General features: G+C 39.1%; 1 protein-coding gene across 2 annotated transcripts in view; it reads right to left on the reverse strand.

Annotated features, from left to right (window-relative positions):
- Positions 1–21,492, reverse strand: part of rxfp2a (relaxin family peptide receptor 2a) — a 54,043-nt gene that overhangs the window by 19,775 nt on the left and 12,776 nt on the right. For both annotated transcript variants that reach the window (XM_079649067.1, XM_079649068.1), the window contains exons 4-12: positions 21,082–21,187; positions 13,234–13,305; positions 11,579–11,650; positions 10,365–10,436; positions 9,237–9,308; positions 5,882–5,956; positions 5,183–5,254; positions 2,271–2,342; positions 1,249–1,323 (exon numbers count right to left, since the gene is read on the reverse strand). In XM_079649067.1, the coding sequence (XP_079505193.1) occupies positions 1,249–1,323; positions 2,271–2,342; positions 5,183–5,254; positions 5,882–5,956; positions 9,237–9,308; positions 10,365–10,436; positions 11,579–11,650; positions 13,234–13,305; positions 21,082–21,187 (688 nt within the window). The remainder of the gene's footprint in view (positions 1–1,248; positions 1,324–2,270; positions 2,343–5,182; positions 5,255–5,881; positions 5,957–9,236; positions 9,309–10,364; positions 10,437–11,578; positions 11,651–13,233; positions 13,306–21,081; positions 21,188–21,492) is intronic.

The following is a 21,492-nucleotide window of genomic DNA, read 5'->3' on the forward strand; positions in this document are numbered from 1 at the left end:
GAAAATATTGTTACACAAGAATCTTACGGAGAGTGGGATTGCTTATGTTGGTGAACAACCTTTGTTTTGCTGTGTGTGTGTGTGTGTGTGTGTGTGTGTGTGTGTGTGTGTGTGTGTGTGTGTGTGTGTGTGTGTGTGTGTGTGTGTGTGTGTGTGTGTGTGTGTGTGTGTGTGTGTGTGTGTGTGTGTGTGTGTGTGTGTGTGTGTGTGTGTGTGTGTGTGTGTGTGTGTGTGTGTGTGTGTGTGTGTGTGTGTGTGAGTGAGTCATCATTATCTGCTGGAACATAATATTCCAGGGGGAATTTTACAGCCTGTCCTCCTTGTGGGATTATTTCACAGTACTTGGAAGTTATAAAACTTATTTGTACCATTTCATTATTTTTGAAAGAGTAGATCCCACGCCACATTGAAAACATGTGCTGAATGGAAGTCATGCAATAAAAAGTTCTTTGATGAGCTTGCCAGAATTATATTTTAATTTACACCTGGGAATTTTTAAAGTAGACTGAAACAGACAGCGGCACAGTTTATAACTTTAGGCATCATTATTCTTTAGCCCTGTATGTGCTGAACAGACCAAGCTGAAAACACACAATGACTGAAACTCATTTTCCTGAAAGCTGTTTTTTCCCCCTTCAGATTCAACACCAATGCAATACCTTAAAGCTAATTTACTTCACAATAGCATTATTCATGAGCGGTACTCTGACCGGCAGTATCGCTGGTCCTGTCTGCTCCTTTCAAAGAGGAGAACATTTAGTCCAAAGAGGACATACTGAAAATTATGCAGCTCTTTTCAATTCTTACAAAAATAAATATAGCAAAAATGTTAAAGCAGTTAAAAGCAGAAGTATGAGTGACACGGTTTTAATGTGTGAAGAAGAGGAACAGACGCCATGTTCCAAGACAGCTTCCATTTATTCCAGTCAGACCACAAGGTTAACATATCCCATTATAAGTGAAAGTCCTGCTGGGAAAAGGTTATTTAAAGTATGTAAATAACGTGTATAAATGTACTCTAAAATGTATTTAATGCAGAAAAATGCCCATGCGAGTGTTGATCCATTATATGGTACTACAATTTTAATAGTGATGCAGTAATATGTACTCTAAGCAGCATTTTACTATTTTGAATACTCCAAACACTGTTGGCGAGTTTAAATAATAAAAAACGCATCATGAGCTGATGAGCTGATGAGCTCCTCACGTTACATACTTTTCCTGGCAGTCAGACTATCAGTTACTCACAGTTTCAGGAGGGACTTGGAGAGGCTCTTAAAAGTGTTTTTCGGCAACTCCCTGATCTTGTTGCTGGACAAATTTCTAAACACAGTGGAGAGGCAGTCATTAAAAAAACAAGGGAAATAAATTGTTATGGACAAAAGCAAAATGATTCACAAACATTTGTTTCTTGTTTAAACTCAGATAGTGTAAAAGCATAGACCAAGGCACAGACGTTTAAGGGATTAACTATTGTTCTTTTTATACTCAACTGTCTTTCCTGATTTAAAAAAAAATGTATATAATAGTAAACAGCAAATGATCATATTAATGAAAATTGAAAATCATTTGAGCTTTTCTTTCCAAACAGGGATTAATTTAAGCACCAAATTCATCCATTTATCTAATGTAATTATTTTGTTAAAAGAAACTAATCTCAGCAGAACAAAACTGATGGTTTTCTAAAACTGCTTCATTAAATCTCCATTATCTTAATTATTAGGCAACACGTACCCAGTTTTTTTTTTTTAAACGCGCTAATCACTTACACGCTGAAAATCCTACCTTAATATACATTCTGGAGTGGGTTTAAACCAATTATGAACGTATTTATTCAACAGGCTGCTTTCTTATAATTCATCCAAGTATCAAAAAAATCAAACAGTTGTTTCAAGCTGCTATTTAATTAAATAAAACTATGAGGTATTATTATCTAATCAACCAATCCAGACATTCAGATCTGATATTGCAATAATGAGTTGTTTTTTGATAATTCAATGTCAAACAAGACTTTTATGAAATGTTTGGAGCTGATAAACCTCTGCTGAGGGGATTAGAAACGATTAACATTTTAGTCAGGCTGTATTAAAATATTCTCGATCAGCAACAAGAAACACGACCAAAGCATTAAATATTCACAAATAGGCATTAAATTATACCAAAACAAAGTGATTTATTAAACTAACCACAATTTATTCATGATTATCGGATGTAATTTGTTATTAACTCAATTAATTATATAATTATAATGAGAAATCTGCTTTACTCACAGGTCAGCCAGTTTCCACAGAGACTGGAAAGTGTTTTCAGGAATTCTTCGGATCCTGTTGTCCATCAGAATTCTGGAAAGGACAGAGCACATGTTAGAACATTTGTGCAAAGCGGTGATTCAATCCCTTGGCGAATCACTGTTGGGGATCAAGGTTAACCTCAATCATTGCAGAATCAGAGTTTCTGACTAGCAGTTCAGAGCAACTCTCCACGAATACTGAATAAATTATCTTCGTCTTGAACAGCTCTGCCTGAAAAGGCAAGATCAAAAACAAAGATAAGAGACAAACCAGAGCTTTAACTTCTTAGACTGTGTGACAAGTGGGATGGAAACTTCTGAAGTAATGGAGACAGGACTCGAGAGATACGGGGAGAGCAGGAACTTTGATGGCAAACACTGATGGTTTATTTGGAGCTTCGGCCGGAGAATTCACAAGACATGTGCTGCAGCCACGAGGTGACACAGCCGTTGCCAAACCAATTCTGAAGATCTCTACCCCAGACCCATGTATTTAGCTGGTTCTGAGAGAATAATCAACCTTGTGCATAACAAGATAAAACTAACACCTCTATCAGCTGACGCCAACAGGCAGGAACAGGGAGACAAAACACTGAGAGCAGCCCAAGGTTGCAGGTCTGTGCTCAACGGGGCAGTACAAACTGATAAATTGGATCAAATGTATGGGCCTATGAAAATATTTCCCCAACAACAAGATTGACAAGATTGGGTTTACACACTGCCCAGAACCTCTTACAAGGCACAGCGGTTTTTATCTGACTTTAATCTTTTTTATTCTATTATAGTTGTAAAAGCTTATTTAGTAATCATAGACAAGGTGAATCTTGATAACAGATACAAACAGAGAGGCAGGAACGAGCACAGATCGTAAATCAACGAAGAGGAACAGCATCAGATTCAGATCCTCTCTCCAAGACTGTCCGTGTGGCGAAAGCATTCTTAACAAATATTTAAAAGTACAAATCTGTCATAAATGATGTGACATCCAAACCTCTATACTTGCAGTTAAAGTAAAACCCAGTGAGGTTCAAAGTGTGTCCTATACAGGGCCGCCCCTCCCTACAGGCTAATCACGCAGGCTGCATGGGGCCCCGCCCAGAGGGCCTCAGCTGCTGTGCGCAGTTCTCCGCGCACCCCCCGCTGACACGCGAGAGTGAGAGGTGACAAGGGAAGCACTTCTGTAACCCGACACCGTTGCAATGAATCGACATCTGACCAATCACGTCTTTGATACGGCCACTAGTGCAGGTGAAGAGATGTCGGTGAAAAGACAGTTTCAGTCCGGTGCAAGCAAGAGGGAAAAAAAACAAAACATGAAGAAACATTAAAGTGGATTTCTTTGAATGTTGTCAGTTGAATGATGGAGAATTCTTCATTTTGTTCCTTGCCTCAGGTCTAGTCTTCATGCCGTTATCCAAAGCATCGTTGAGGCATAGCGCTAAAATCAGGTTCATTTGTTATGAAAATAATGGAAAGACATCACATGCATTTATATGAAAAACAAACTTTGATTGCTGTAATTCCCATCTTTCTGAGAAAATGTCCTCAGTGTGCAGCCAGTCCACCAAACAATCAAACTCTGTTACGTTAGAAAATTGCCTTCTCTTCAATCCCAAAGGCAATTCAATTTTTCAGTTTGAAGACCAAAATATAAATTGTACTTGTTGAAATAGTTTTCATAACTCAAAGTTTCTACTCTTCTACTAATATATTCATGAATAGTTTTTACATGAATTATTGATAGGTTTAATTTAGTTACGTGCATTCCATTTATTTGCCAGGGACCATTCTGTATAAAACTAAATGCATCTAACATAAGAGATAATTATACCAGATTTGGCTGCTGTAATTTCCATGATCTAAGCAAACATTAATGCAACTAATTCAATAACTCTTGACAAATTAATTTAAGAATGACTAAAAGCACATATAAATACCAAAACACACACCCTAAACTATAAAGTATTTTGTAATAATCCCTACCCATTTAGCTGCCCGCCCTCACCACCTCTCCAAGATGCAGAAAATCAGTGTGTCTTTTAAAATACACACACATGCGTGCATTGTGCTTATTGTTTCTGAGCTACATTGATGTAGACAAGGCTTGTTTCTCACAGTCAGTTTGTTGACATCCTAGAAAGTCTTTAAATGCTTTCTAACTTTGAGAGAGCCTGTTCCATTCCTTAACTCACAAAAGGTTTGCTGTTCTCCTTTGAGTCTGCAGTAATTCGATGTCGACATAATTGTAAGAGTGAGGGTGAGGGTGTGTGCGTGCGTGCGTGCGTGCGTGCGTGTGAAACTAAAATGGGAATCAAAACTCACTGTTCAAATGCCATCGGTGTGTCTTGGTAATTGTAACTTTAATTGATAGAATGAAAGCTGACTGAGCTACATATGATGCAGTACCGTTGAATTAGAAGATTTATAGAATATAAAACAAATCAGGAACATTCAAACCAGATGGTGTTTATGCATTCCTCAGTCTTTAGGACTATGCTGAGCTTCTAAGGGTTAGTAAAACACCTAACGGGTCATTTACCAAGACTGATGATACTCCTAAAGATGCAATGGTTTTTAATATTGAGGCAGGGGTCTGCCATATCAAACTTTTGAACAAATAACCTGAATGCGATTAAAAAAAGAGTAGCTTCCAAATGTGTCTTTTGGGGGATAAATGAACTAAAATGACAGAAAACAGAGAAGAAAAAAACGTGTTGTATTGAATATAGCTAAAGGGGAAATAAATAAATTTAAAAAACACAATAATGTTTACTTCTGAAGGATTAGTTTTATATAGACAATATGACATCATTGCTGTAATGTCTGATGTGGCTACAATAATGACTCCAAGAAGGGATTGTTTCAAGCCGTTATAAACTAGGATATACTCACAGAACTTCAAGCTTGCTGCAGGACTTCAAGATTGAGTGATTGAGAGTTTGAATCTGGTTTCCTTCAAGATCCCTGTGAGCAGAACACAAAGGGAGGGGAGGACATGTTGTTTAAACTTTACAAAACACATATCGTGTTCACATGTGAAAACATGTCTAAATGAGCACAAGAATAGTAATAAAATATAACATTTGTCTGGTGGTGTTTTGGGGTTAGAAAAATATAACATAACCTTGTATTGTTGCACATATTAGATATTTTTTACTACTTGCACTTTGTTGTTTATAGTGTATTTGTTGTTGTACTGTGAACCAGAATTGCCCTCTGGTGACAATAAAGCTTTGTTGAATTGAAAAGGGAAAACAATAAGGAGACAGGTTGGTATTTAAAGAGGAGAATTGGTATAAATGTTGATTGACTTATAACATTTACAGATGTGGACGAGGTCATTCTTAAATGTCAGTCTCATCCTTCATCTCTCTAATGCTGACAAAATTGTTCAATCTCATCTCATCCACTTATTGTCAGCAATTCGTCAGCCCCCTGTCAACTCTGTCTACCAGTCACTTTTTTACGTAATCACAAAAGCACAAGCACACACACAAACTGATAAAGTATTTAAAGAGCAGATGTGTACTGAGTCACACACATGCACTACACACCTGCTCACACACAAGCACACTGTCAGAGCAGACTCACAGCCAGTCCAAGGCAGGCATGTGTTGGCAGAAGCTGGGGTGTGGGAGCTGCTGCAGCGCGGTGCCCACCATGGATCTGACAAAAGAAGGAAAACATATTGATTTTCTCAAAACAGAAAATTGGACACCCTCAGTGGGGGGTTCCCATCGTTACAGAGCGGAGGTGATCCACTGTTGCTCTCTGTAACTGGAAACAAAACATGTGTTACGTCTTTTGTTCTCATTTTTAATAACATTACATTTCCTGGCAAAGTCACCATGTGTTCCTGCTGACTTCAGAGTTGGCAGCCACTTAGAAAACCTTTTAATACAAAAAGTAAAAACTGACAAACGTGCATCATGAGTCCATATTTAACTTTGTCAAGGACGTTATGTTTACGATTTGTTGGTTGTTCTCAGGTCTCAGTGTTCTCAGGATAAAATGATTTATGCTCACAAATAATGTATCAAACAACAGTGGATTAAATAAATAATAAATGGTTCACTGTAATTGATAACCCTCTTCCTGGGAATGTCTGAAGTCATTTTTTACATTTCTGCAAGTATACTGAAATGAATATAAATGTCTAATCATTGGAAGGTAATAAATCAGAACAAAAGCCTTGGATTTAAGAAATAGTAAGGTTAAGGTTGTTCTTAATGCAAGAACACGATTAGTATTTTAAAGGTGACATCAAACCCTTCTCAGGATCCTTTGATCAAATGGAGTTAAATCTCCCAGCACTGTGAGGGTTAAAGTAAAGTCATTTTTCAAAGAAGAAACTTTGATATTTCGTGGGGTAAAACTTCAGACAGATGAGAGACTGAGCAGAGACCCGCGACTGCAGTTCATTCCACAGATGGATGAAGAAACAAAAATACAGACATATGGTCATTTCTCTGAGAGTTACTCCCGGGAAAAACGATCTGTCAAGCATCATCCTTAAAGGTGGGGTCGGTAAGTTTGAGAAACCGGCTTGAGATACACTTTTTGTTATATTCCATGGAATGCTCTTAACATCCCGATAGCAATGAATATCTGAAGTGCTTTGACAAAAAATCCATAAAAAAAATGTCATCTGTGGAAGCCGTAGTACTGTAAAAAGCACGACCAATCATTTTAGCCGGCCCGGCTAAAATAACTGGTTAGCCTACCTGCCTGTCAGCCTTCCATCTGTCCACAAACTTATCTCGTGCCCTCATTGGTCATGTGCGCGTTTGTGTGTGTTGGAGGAGGGGCTCTGTAAGGAAGTGGCAGATCTTTTCCGGTTGTGTATTTTCAAGTTCTAGCGCACTCGAGCCGGTTTCTCCAAAATGACATACCCCACCTTTAAAGGAGGCATTTATTGAAATGGATACCTGTTAAGGGAAGACAACAAAAATGTAGAGAGATTAAGTTAAAGGGGACCTACCATGGAAAATGCACTCTTGTACGTCTTTTATAAAAGACTGTGTCCCCGGTGTGCCAGGGAACTCACCAAGCGTTGGAAAATACAACCCTCTCTCTTTTCCTCTATACCCAAATCAAAAAAAAAAGGGTCTGTAACGGACCTTATACAGACTGATCCAGATTTTAATTATTTTCTACGTCACAAAAGGGGTGCTCCGCTTAGTGGTCAACTCTCCACCTATCAGGGGAATGAGAGGTTGGGCCACGGCAGGCCATTGCCGCTCGAAAGTGCTGGAGATGCTGTAGTACATATGCCAGGCCTGTAAGTGGCGATGTAGTCTGCCACCAAAGCAGGGAAGAAGACTTCCCTTGCTTGGTTGCCATGGTTGCCCTTCTGTTTATTCTCCGCTGTGGCTCTTTTTCTCTCTCCCCGAGGCAAGCGTTTGCGCCTCCTGCCTTAAAACAAATGAATAATGACTCTATATAATCATATATCTAGATCCGCTTCGCGTCGGGCTCCTGATCAGCCTGTCGGTGTTCTTTTCCCCATAATGACCGCGTCGCTGCACATTATCCCGCTTATTACATGGCCACATTCTCAACAAAGTAACGATATGACTCTCAATATTAATTGAAATGCTTTTACGGATTTAGAAAATTATTTTATTGATTTAAATTCACATGCATCCGCTAAGACAAATAGTCCGTTGTTACTGCTTGAACTACAACGGCAGGAACTGCTTCAATAGCGTTTTTGAGGAGCTTTTTGATTACAGATTTGAAAACATCGTTGATTGCTTTAAAAGTAGCACAATTCATTATGTCAAACCTTGGAAAGTATCTAGATATCCCTGCCCTAATGCCAAAGTAAATGCACACTGAATATGTGTCGCTGTTTGATGTCTATGTCTGGACCGCTGCGTAAAAAGGAGGGTTTCTGCCCCGTTACTTCTCTTCTTACTTCTATAAGAATAAAACACGGAGGACGGAGATCTCTTTTTCTCCCCCTCTTCTGAGAGCCCAGCAGCTGATCTCAAAGCACACTCCCCTCTCCTGCAAGGGGGGCGTGGTCAGCTGCAGCTCACAGAATCAGCCCCCTGCAAAAACAACTCTGGAAAGAGCAAATAGAGCGAAATGAGGCATGGCTAAAATGCAGGATCTGTTTGGTATTTTGAAAAATATATATATTTATATACTTGATATAGGTATGGCCCTACAATATATTGTTCAAATATAGCATGATATGTCCCCTTTAAGTGGAGGGATGAAGCAGAGACGCAGAGGACAGCTTTAAGGCTTTCTCACCGGGAACAAAGACCAAGAGAACAATACTGCAATCTTGCAATTCTATAAAGACAAAGTGCAAGGGCGGATTTAAGGTCAGTGAAGCAGTTACTGAAATGGAGAGGAGGGAAGAATAACAAGTGAAGTCCGAGACAAAAGAGTGAGGTGACATGTCAGGATGGAAACAAGCCCTTTTATTCAAAAAGACAAGGTGTGTTTTTTGAGAAAAAGCATATGGCCCATGAAATGGCAAACAATCGTAAGACCTCACTGACCCTCATTACTTGACTGCTGTTATAACACAAAGACATGACTGATTATGAAATGAAGTGTGAAATGTAATCACAGAGTACAACTAAACAGACATTTAACATGCGTAAAGCTCTTGTCCTGCATACTTACATGTTTAAATAAGATAAACACAAATAGTTTGTCAAATGAAAGTGCTTTACATTTAAAGATGCCCATGATATTAATATTCAATTTGGTAAGTTGAGATACAGTATGTTATTATAACCATTAGAATTTTTATTTTCCCATGTGGAGTTTCTTCAGGTTAGCAATTATTGTTAAAGGGTATGATGCTTTCCTTCAAACTATATCCATATTATAGTACATATGCAAGACAACTGCCGGAGTTATTTTGAGAATTGAAATCAGCCAACAATACAACAGATATTCAAGTAAAAACATTGCAACTCACAGGTACGTGAGGGACTGGAGCCCGGTGAAAGTGTCCTGGGACAGGATGCTCAGTGGGTTATGATCCAAAATCCTGACACAGAGAATTGTAAAGATAGTTAAACATTTTGGATAAGATTTGCTTTCTCACCCGGACAATCAACACCACTTTCCCGTCAATACGTGAAAAGTACTGTAGCCTACAGCCAGTAAATAACTTTTGCGTACTGACGAGAAGTGGTGTTGATCTTCTGGTTGAATAAAGCAAATCTTATCTAGGCTAGCTTAGCATAAATAGAGGAGGGGTAAAGAACAAGCCTGGTTCTGTTTATTGGTAAAAAGAACTAACAAATAAAGATGTGATTTATAAACATGTTGTACCTTGTAGGTTGAATATTGGCTGTAGCTTAATATTCTAGCATATAGACATGATGAGAGTGTTTTTAATAAAACAATCATAAGAAGATTATTAAAGAGACCTTAGAACAAGAAACGGTCACAAAAATACAACAGCAAAACAGAAACACCACAATTCAATAATAACAAATGCCTTTTAGTTTTTAAGTTGTCTGTACTGAAATAAACATGATGTGAAGTAGAGCCTTATCTAACCCCAGCACCCTGCAAACAAACTACACATATCTAAACAAAATCTTATTCAGTTGGGTTGGATGCCATCGAGAAAACATGAAATAACATTAAAAACAAATAATAAACTCTGAGAGTTGGGTCCTTAACATTGAAACCTGGTTTAGTAGACCTATAACACTACAGGCCAAAAACAAAGTGCACCGTTTAAAGAGCTCTGGAGCAAAAACAATATAACGCAGCAATAAAGCTCTTTGCCTCATTAGCTTTACAGACATTCATTTCTGTGTAGTGGTACTCAAATTGGATTTCATGGGGAAAATAAGGCATAATCTCCACAGCTGCACAACGTTTATGACTCCTTATAGGGAAGTGCTCTTGTACTTTCCAAAAGTCACACAGTGTCCTGCCATCTGCATTAATATGAAACCTCAGCAGAGTACACCTCACAATGACCTTCTCTTGATGTCTGTGTGTGTGTGTGTGTGTGTGTGTGTGTGTGTGTGTGTGTGTGTGTGTGTGTGTGTGTGTGTGTGTGTGTGTGTGTGTGTGTGTCACTCACAGCCACTGTAATTGATGGAGATCACTGAACACACCGGGACTCAGGGAGGATATCAAGTTTTCACTGAGAAACCTTGGGTAAAAAAACAGAGACAGAAGGGATGATGTTCTATTTTTGTTTATCTTATTCTCAGGGATATAACCTTTCAAGCTAAATTAATTACATAATATAAAAGTCTATAGACAATCTCTAGTTTCAGCTCTACAATGATTTGCTGATTTTCTTTGTCATATATCGTAGCAAACTGAATATCTGGGTTTTAGACTTGCTGCAATTGCCATTTTTCCCATTATTTTTGTCACGATCTGTCTGTGTTGTGTTGTTTAGATTTGTCTTTGGTTTCCTTCCTGTGTGTTCCCTCCTACCTGTTCCCTCCTACCTGTTTTCTTGATTGTGTTAACCTGGTGCCCCTGTGTTTTCTCCTCCCTCCTCACCTGTCTCTTGTTTCCTTGATTAGTCCTGTGTGTATTTAAGTTCTGTTTTTTCTCTCTGTCATTGTTGTTTCATCGTTTGTCTGTGACTGTGTTCACCGGGGAGTGTTCTGTTTGTCCGTGTTATCCTTGAAATAAAGGTATTTTCAGTGTTATCTGCATTTGGGTCCTGCTTGCTTCGCTCACCCGTAACAATTTTTTCCATTTCATAAATAATTTATCTTTTAATTGAATCACATAACGTGGAAATCAATATCATGAAACGTAATGGAAGCCCTAGTATTGTGGCTTAAACTTGAAACACTTTCCTGACAGCTTGGTTTTCTGACCTAAATGTTATATTTTTAGATTGGCTTTTGTAGACAACGTAATTAACATTTGAGTTTATGCATGTGTGTTTCCTCAACTATTCAGTGTCCCCAGAGCCAGTTTGGAGTCAGAACATTTTACCTTGTGCAATACTGTCAGACAAATGTGTTGCAAAAATAACCTTTTCTCAAATGCAAAAAAACAAGAAGTCAGTCACAGTCACTCTATGAATACAAACACAATTAGTAACTATTCAGATCATTGATTACATTATATGAACAATTCTAATGAAGGTAACAAATACAACAAACAAATAAATCAATTGGTTTTTTCATGCCCTTCTACACAGAACCCAATATACAAGACAAGCTCCAAGGAGATAATAGAAAAGGTAAGGGAAAAGTAAACAGAAAGCAAAATCTGCATTATTGTTTCAGAAATGGATTAACATTTTGAAGTGGGCAGGCTACTTACAACCTCTTCAAACTGTACAAGCCACTGAAGGCGTGTTTGGATATGAACTGGAGGCTGTTGTTTTGCAGATACCTGGGAACAGAGTCAAATAATCATCCATTTTCCCTCAACGCACACTTACACAAAGAGTACGCCTGAAATGATTGTAAAAATGATAAATACCAGCTTTTTAGAGCAGAATCATCATTATCAACCACTGCAGAATGATTATTTCCCTTTTTACACTTCAGTGAGAATACAGACAGGATGATACACTCGTTAAGGTCATCCACATCAACACAGAGGACAGAACAATCAGTTGCTGAGATGAAAATATGACCATTAAATCACCCCTATATCTAGTGTTCAAAATATGTAAATTGCCATGAACTTTTAAGACAGTGAATATGTTTGTGAATGTGTGTGTTCCCTACTAACTAGATACTGCAGACAGCTGCTTTATAAAAACTACTCAAAGTGTGGACATTATTGATTATTTTGGTACTATTTAACATTCCCCATAGCATGAAAGTAAATCCTCGCAAAATAGAGATGCTGGACTAGAGTTATATTCTACTCATTAATCCACTGAGTCCCCTCCAGGGAGTGGCCGGAACACTTAGAAATGTGGGCCGGTAGGATTTAGGCAAAAAAATTAATAATAATAATAATAATAATTTTTTGTTTTGTTTTTTTGGCCCTCCGGCCCACGCACAGCTCCGGCCCACCGGGAAAACTCCCGGTATTCCCAATGGCCAGTCCGCCCCTGCTCTAGTTGCCTCCTAACGGTGAACAACATGACATTGGACTGCAGTCTGTTTCATATAATAAAATAATTGTATCTACGATAAATGAAACAAAATCTCAAGCTTGTCTGGTTCAATCTGCAGCAATATGCAGTAATTTACGCAATAATAACACACATCTATTTGTAATGTCTGACAATAAAAGAGATGAACTGCTTCACAATGATAGTGGACAATCTACAGCAAAGAAAATAATGAAATGAAAGGGGACGGATGAAATAAATACATGAGAAATATCATATTTTAAAAAAAACACAACCACGCTAAGTGGCTGCACATAAAACATTTTAATGTGTTTTGAGCTCGTTTCGTCTATGATTTCAGAGATCCACATTTCTATCTGGAAATACAAACAGTAGTAACATTTCAATGGACATTCTCTTTCTGTCTTTCAGGGTAGGAAAGGTGAAAAAAACAAAAACAACGTAATGTATTCAACTCAAAAGGCAAGTATTAGGATGGGCTCTTATCTTCTGAACCAAACACATGTTTGTATTTGCTTGTATAAATGCACAGTATGATGATTATTGGCCCATGTGGCCATATGTACTTTTTTTGTTTTATTTCTAGTCTTTTGATAGATTTTATTTTAAAGTACCTTTTTTCCCTTTCTACCTGTATATCAATGTGCATGTTATTAAGTAACAAACATTGAGTGTGCCTTTCGAGTTCATCAGTGCTAGTTTTGCTCAGTCATTCCTTTTTTGTTTTGTTTACTGTAGTGGGACTATTGCTTTCTTCACCCCTACCATAAAATCTCATCTATGAGATTCTAAGTATCTCACTAAGTGTAGAAAACACATAAATAACAGAGTTTACCGACCTAAACTGTATTTGCAAAAATGTGAAAAGTAACATAAAAATACTTACAGTCTCTCTAGGTAAGAGTATTCTGAGAAAACTAAATCAGACAACACTCGAATCTCATTTCTCCTCAGTGACCTGTAACAGAAGCCATAAAATGGTAGAGTTAGGAAAGCACAACATGCATTTAATGTTAACACAGTGGAGTAATACAAACCTTATTTACTGATATTTTTATTGAGAGGTGGCTTTTAAAGAGTGTGTGGCTTCACATTTCTACAATAATTGAAGCACCATCTGTAAGAGTGAATACTTGAAAAGGTCCACCGTGTAATACGAAAAAGTTGGACCAAGACCACAGTGGAATAATACTGGACGCGGGGAAGGTGAAATTAAAATAAAGGGATATCACATTTTGCCATTTGTCTCAAAACGGCATTTTCAACAGGAGTAACAGATGTAGTTTGAATGATTTGCAATCTTTGAAAATTATTTTCATCATCATCTCCTCATCAATTTATTCCCAGATGGGCAAATCATTTTTCAACTGCATTTTTTTCTTTATCTCATAGTTCAAAATTGGATGTTAAAGATGTAAAAACGTTCTGATAAAGATAACGAAAATGTAAGCGAGCTAAAATAAGAATAAATAAATGGGTCCACAATTGATAGACTGTTGAAACTATCAACAATAACAAACTCATACTTTACTTTTGTCATCCACAGATACTGCGCATGTTGACCTACTCAGGCACTCAAGCAATTTATACATTTTTAGTTTTACACTTTGAATGTCAACCACGGAACAAGATATTCTGACTTTTAAATTGATCCTCTCTTAACTCAAGCATGACAGTTCTGTGGCTTTTAGAGGTAAAAAGTTATCTCCAGAAACACGGGACAAAATATATATTATAATAATTCATCAAGCGTACGATCACTGAGAACAAAAGACAGAGACTGAAATTGAATTACTCACGAACAGAGCGAAAGCGGATGGACAAATTGAAAGGGTGACTGTAGAAATAAGATTAAACAACCTAACCGAATAAAGACGTATAGACAGAGAAGTAATTTGCACACTGTATGCCCGAAACTAACAAAAAATATGATTGAAAGCTACAACGAACATCTTATTTGTGTTACTGTTGATCTTTCTGAGCAGTGGGGGCCGTAGCAGAGGCCCTGTGATGTTCAGACGTCAGAAAATCAGAAACTCAAACTGTTTCTGGGTTCGTTGGGGGCTATTGTAAAATCCAAAGCCAAGCCAAGCGAGACAGTGCCCTAAAATCAAACGGTTGAATTGATTTTACAACAAAAAAGCAGCAACTGCAGAGACTATATAGTAGGGGAGAAGCGGTGCTGTCAGCAGCTTGCAGACCTCTGCTGCAGCCCGAACATTTATTCTTGGCTGAGGACGGATTTATTGGAAAAAGATACAGCTTCTTTTGTAAGAAGAGAGCAAGGGATTGACTTCTCTTTTCAAAGCGAAGAGAAGTAAGTGTGAAATGACCTGCTGACTTAAATGCAACAATCAAACTAAGGATGTATCATTTTGAATGTGAATTGCCATATAAATGAGAACATGCAAATGAGAATACAATCTAAATGAAAACTTTCCAAAACTTCATTAAAAAGTGCAAAATTGTTGCAACAATTATATGAATGGCAATAGTAGAAAGTAGAGGAACTGAATATCACCGAACATACCTTTTATTCTTGCACACTAAATGTAAATAATATCCTATTTCTATTGTGTTAGCTGTCATTTAGCCCTTTCATAGTGGTTCATTTGTCAGATAGTTTACAGATCTTTAACTTCACGGTCACCTTTGATATTTTATTGTTTTATCTTTTCAAAGCAAAGACAAGTAAGTGTGAAATGACCTGCTTACTTAAATGCAACAATAAAACTTATGAGGTATAATTTTGACAGTAAATTGCCATATAAATGATAATAAAATCAAAATGACTTTGAAACAACTTTCAAAAACATCATTAAAAAAAGGGCAAAACTATAATGACAATTATATGCATGGCAAAATACCTGATCCTTGCACACTAAATGTAAATAATATCCTACTTTTATATTATACTGTGTAAGCTGTAATTTAGTCCTTCAATAGTGTTTTATTTGACAGATAGTTTACAGATTTTTAATTCACGGTCAACTTTTATATTTGATTGTTTTACCTTCTATTTTGAGATGTTTAAATTGTATAATTGTTTATTTTTACTCCTTTTTATTTCGAACGATGCGCAATACTTTGTTTTACATGCCGCTGCAACGAAAAAAACATCTTAAATTGGGATGAATACAGTTTATCTTATCTTATTAACTTCTGTCTTGGTTGTATAAGTCAATATCAGTTACAACTTTGTATTGAGCTGGGGGAGTACTGGCTAATTAAATCAGTTCGGAGAGAACATGAGGCTTACTGAGTAAAGATTAAAGATTCACAGGATCAAGAATAGATTGTTGGGTGCTTTTCATGGATAACAACATGACAAAAATGGTCCAAATTCAATTAGGATAAGCAGGGTGCCTTCAATAAATGAGGATGATTAATGATCAGTGTTCAAGTTTAAGTTTGAAGAAAGTAATGAGCCTACAATTAGCAAGATTGGTAAAAGCCAACAAGAGAGCTGACATTTAGAAGCTCAATAATAGTGTCACATATTTGTTCTGAGGCAATTGAGCAATTAATAGGGTGAGACATTTCACTGAGGAACCAAATTGGAAAGGAGCGGAAGATTTAATGAAGCTTCAGAACTCAAATTAGAACGAACGAATGTTCAGACGCAGAGAAGCTGAGACGGAGATGAATTACACTGATGGATGAGACAGTGTCATAAACTGAAGGAGAAATATTTACCCAGTAATCAACATGATTTTACAAGTGGGTTTAAATAATGAAAGATGGATGAATGGAAAACATTGATATGCTTCTAATCAATGTTAATAATTCTAAATTGGTGTCAGTTTTATTCGTTCAAGGAATTCTCTTCAGCCCCTTGCCACTAAATAAAAGATATGAATGAGACAATGAAGCACAACATAACATTTAATGTGTGACAAATTAGGTATTGAAACAGATTACTGCTTTTAAGATTCTGAAACAAAATGAGTCCTGGAAAGTGGTGACCAAAGTAAGATAATGACAATTGAGTTGATGTATCGTGAAGTTTGCTGACGACACGACCGTCATCGGCCAGGTCACCGACGGCGAAGAGACGGCGTACAGAGAGGAGGTCGCAAACCTGACATCTTGGTGCCAGGATAACAACCTCCATCTCAACGTCAGCAAAACCAAGGAGCTGATTGTGGATTACAGGAAGCAGCAGAGAGAGAGACACTCCCCCATCGCCATCAATGGGACTACGGTGGAGAGTCAGCAGCTTCAGGTTCCTCGGTGTCCACATCACTGAGGACCTGACATGGACTCATCACACCACCGCCATCACCAAAAAAGCTTGACAGCGGTTCTTCTTCCTCCGCAGGCTGAGGAGGTTCAACATGGACTCCAGGATCCTCTGCAACTTCTACAGGTGCACCATAGAGAGTATCCTGACCTTCTACAGTTGCACCATAGAGAGTATCCTGACCTACAGGTGCACCATAGAGAGTAACCTGACCTTCTACAGGTGCACCATAGAGAGTATCCTGACCTTCTACAGGTACACCATAGAGAGTATCCTGACCTACAGGTGCACCATAGAGAGTAACCTGACCTTCTACAGGTGCACCATAGAGAGTATCCTGACCTACAGGTGCACCATAGAGAGTAACCTGACCTTCTACAGGTGCACCATAGAGAGTATCCTGACCTTCTACAGGTGCACCATAGAGAGTATCCTGACCTACAGGTGCACCATAGAGAGTAACCTGACCTTCTACAGGTGCACCATAGAGAGTATCCTGACCTTCTACAGGTGCACCATAGAGAGTATCCTGACCTTCTACAGGTGCTCCATAGAGAGGATCCTGACCTTCTACAGGTGCACCATAGAGAGTAACCTGACCTTCTACAGGTGCACCATAGAGAGTATCCTGACCTTCTACAGGTGCACCATAGAGAGTAACCTGACCTTCTACAGGTGCACCATAGAGAGGATCCTGACCTTCTACAGGTGCACCATAGAAAGTAACCTGACCTTCTACAGGTGCACCATAGAGAGTATCCTGACCTACAGGTGCACCATAGAGAGTATCCTGACCTACAGGTGCACCATAGAGAGCATCCTGACCTACAGGTGCACCATAGAGAGTATCCTGACCTACAGGTGCACCATAGAGAGTATCCTGACCTTCTAGAGGTGCTCCATAGAGAGCATCCTGACCTTCTACAGGTGCACCATAGAGAGTAACCTGACCTTCTACAGGTGCACCATAGAGAGTATCCTGACCTACAGGTGCACCATAGAGAGTATCCTGACCTTCTACAGGTGCACCATAGAGAGTATCCTGACCTACAGGTGAACCATAGAGAGTATCCTGACCTTCTACAGGTGCACCATAGAGAGTATCCTGACCTACAGGTGCACCATAGAGAGCATCCTGACCTACAGGTGCACCATAGAGAGTATCCTGACCTACAGGCGCACCATAGAGAGTATCCTGACCTTCTAGAGGTGCTCCATAGAGAGCATCCTGACCTTCTACAGGTGCACCATAGAGAGTAACCTGACCTTCTACAGGTGCACCATAGAGAGTATCCTGACCTACAGGTGCACCATAGAGAGTATCCTGACCTTCTACAGGTGCACCATAGAGAGCATCCTGACCTACAGGTGCACCATAGAGAGTATCCTGACCTTCTACAGGTGCTCCATAGAGAGCATCCTGACCTTCTACAGGTGCACCATAGAGAGGATCCTGACCTTCTACAGGTGCACCATAGAGAGTATCCTGACCTACAGGTGCACCATAGAGAGCATCCTGACCTACAGGTGCACCATAGAGAGCATCCTGACCTACAGGCGCACCATAGAGAGTATCCTGACCTTCTACAGGTGCTCCATAGAGAGTATCCTGACCTACAGGCGCACCATAGAGAGTATCCTGACCTTCTAGAGGTGCTCCATAGAGAGTAACCTGACCTTCTACAGGTGCACCATAGAGAGTATCCTGACCTACAGGTGCACCATAGAGAGCATCCTGACCTTCTACAGGTGCTCCATAGAGAGTATCCTGACCTACAGGTGCACCATAGAGAGGATCCTGACCTTCTACAGGTGCACCATAGAGAGTATCCTGACCTTCTACAGGTGCACCATAGAGAGGATCCTGACTGGCTGCATCACGGCCTGGTACGGCAGCTGCACCGCCCTTCATCGTAAGGCTTTACAGAGGGTGGTGAAAACTGCACAGAACATCACCAGGACGGAGCTGCCATCCATGGAGGACCTTTACTCCCAGCGGCTCAGGAAGAAAGCCCTCAGGATTATAAAAGACCCCAGTTACAAACGGTTCCGTCTGCTGCCGTCTGGCAGGCGCTACCGCAGCATCCGGACTAAAACCACCAGACTCAGAGACAGCTTCATCCCGCAGGCCATAAGACTATTAAACATTAATCTGGCTGCAATTTAGACATGATTTATCTAATATATAATATCCAGTCACTTGCATATAGACTCTTATTGCACTATTCCACTTTATTACTATTTTTCTTTTTGTATTTACTTGCAATATTGTTTCTGTTTTATTGTGTTGCACTGTTGGAGGAGCCTGTGACCTAAGATTTTTACCGTCATAACTACACGGTAGGCATGTACGCATGACAATACAAGCCTTGAACCTGGGACCTTGAATGTTATGATAAAGCTAGTTTTAAAAAAGAATTGCCAGGTGTTGAGTAGATATGATGACTAGAAGACCGAGGGGAAACAGCCTGGTGGTCAAAATACACCTTTGGGCAGCCCAAAAGTAAGAGATATTTTTCATGGCAGACATTTTTGCTGCTCATAACAGAAAAAGCACAAGTGTAATTGATTCCATAAAAAACAACAGAATTCCATGTCGCTGGGGGCCTTCCATCTTCCTGGTATTATACATTTTGGCTCAGTGGAACGGTTCAATGTGCTGTGCTTTCTTTTTGCCTGACATTGACAGGCCAGCAATCAGAGACCACAGCAGTGTTTCGGATTGATGTGCTGAATAAGAAAGAAAAACTTAAAATACATTCATTTCAGCAAATCTTACAGACCATGGGCCGTATTCACAAAGGATCTTAGGGCTAAAAGTAGCTCCTAACTGGCGAATTTAGGAGAAACTCCTAAACATAATGGGCGTGTCAGTCTTACATTTCGGACTTCTAATTGTATTCACTAAGAGTAATTCACAAAGTATTTTAGGCCTAAAAGTAGCACCTAAGTTTAGGAGAGCTTAAAAGTCCTCGAGAGGACTCCTAACTCAGTAAGACCTATTCACAAAGAATCTGAAAATGGCTGCGAGACGAAATGTTTTGGAGACAATGGAAGACTGTGAATTGATCAAGAGATATAGGCTAAATCGTGGGGGTATCAAACTTGTTGTGGAATTAGTGCGGGATGCAATAACATCCCCGACTAACAGGAATAACCCGATTAGTCCGGAAATAAAATGTTTGGCAACACTACAATATTTAGCAACAGGGAAAATGCAACTTTGCAATGCCGACGATTTAGGAATATCGCAACCATCAGTCAGGCGTGCCATAAACCAAACCATCAACGCGCTCTCTAGACCACATATCATCAAACAGTTTATCCGGTTTCCTTTGGACAATCAACAACTACACAGGATCAAAGCCAACTTCATGGCAATTGCAGGTATGCCCGGTGTGGTCGGTGCTATTGACGGGACGCACATAAAAATAATTGCGCCATCAAAAGATGAGGACGTGTTCGTCAATAGAAAGAAAGTACATTCCATCAACACGCAGATTGTTTTCATTCATCATGATAGGGGGACTTGAACGGCGGTATGGGCCGTTATTGAAAGTGTTTAAGTGCTGGAAATATGCTCATTGGATAATAGTTTGCAGGGTGCTTTTAATTGCCTCCTTGATTTAATGCAATTTACGTATTTTTATTGTTTGCTCTCTCTCTTTAACGTGCATATACAACGTCATTATCGTGGTCTGCACAAACTTGTCATCATGCGTGTATTCTGCTAACTGCACTGTCCATAACTATTTGATAGGAATACATTTCTAGCCTAGGCTATTTCCTTGTTTTTCTGTGATTTAGTGGGCTCGTTAGTGGGATGTTGCGGATGAGTTTCACCGAGACCGCCTGCTCTGAACAACCAATCACCGTACTGACCGCTTCTAAACTCATGCACGAGAATCGACGTAATCCATAGCAACGGCGCATCACTCTTAGTCCACTCTTAGTGATTTATCCTTAGTATGAGTAGGTCTCAGCGGCTTTGTGAATAACTTTTAAGAAAAAACTCCTACGTAAAATGTTTTAGCGCGAGTTAGGCGCACTCCTAGCGGTAAGATAACATGCTTTGTGAATACGGCCCCAGATCAGGGATGTTTAACCCCAGAGCTTACACTTCAAAGAGCTACAAGAAGGTGCCACAGCAAGGCATCAAAGAAAGGTCAAAGATGATGATTGAAAAATACAAAAATGTATTAGAAGGCAAACATAGCTATAGATGTAATCTGATTTTGGTGCTTTTCCCTTTAACAGGGGTCTAACAGGGTTACACATTTTGACTATAAAAGCCTATGCCTCTACGTCTCCAGGAACATAAACAACAAGCTGAAAACTGCATTGCTGAAGCCAGATTCTGGACTAAAATAGCTTTGTGAAAAGAAAAAAAAATCAAAGTTTTGAAGAGATTTCACTTTAAACTCCAACTGGTAGTCACACACAAGTATACAAAGACTGACACACACATCAATACAATGAGAAGACACTTACAGCCAGGTAACGTTAGGAGAAAGCCGAGGAACATCCTGCAGGTTGACCTCCACACACACCACATCTGTCTGTTTGCAGTCACAACTCTCCGGATACTCCTGCAACACTACACACACATACACACACTTGAAACATGCATTCATGGTTTCTTATTATGGAAGGTTATTACAGAATGTTAAAAAGTGATGTAAGTGTTCCTTTGGGAGACAACATGAAACATTTGATTGTGCAGAAATTATTGTCATCATCGAACAGTTGTTGAAATTGAAAATGCCTGTTACTTATTACCAGGGCCCTACAGTGATATGCTTTATGCTTCTTGTGCTTTTCTCTTTTTTACTTGAGTGTGTTGTGTAGGTTTTTGTGCATGTACAGTAAATGGTCTGCAAAGGCTAACATCCCAAAGTTCAC

This window comes from Notothenia rossii, assembly GCF_949606895.1.
Source record: "Notothenia rossii genome assembly, chromosome: 9".
NCBI lineage: Eukaryota > Metazoa > Chordata > Actinopteri > Perciformes > Nototheniidae > Notothenia > Notothenia rossii.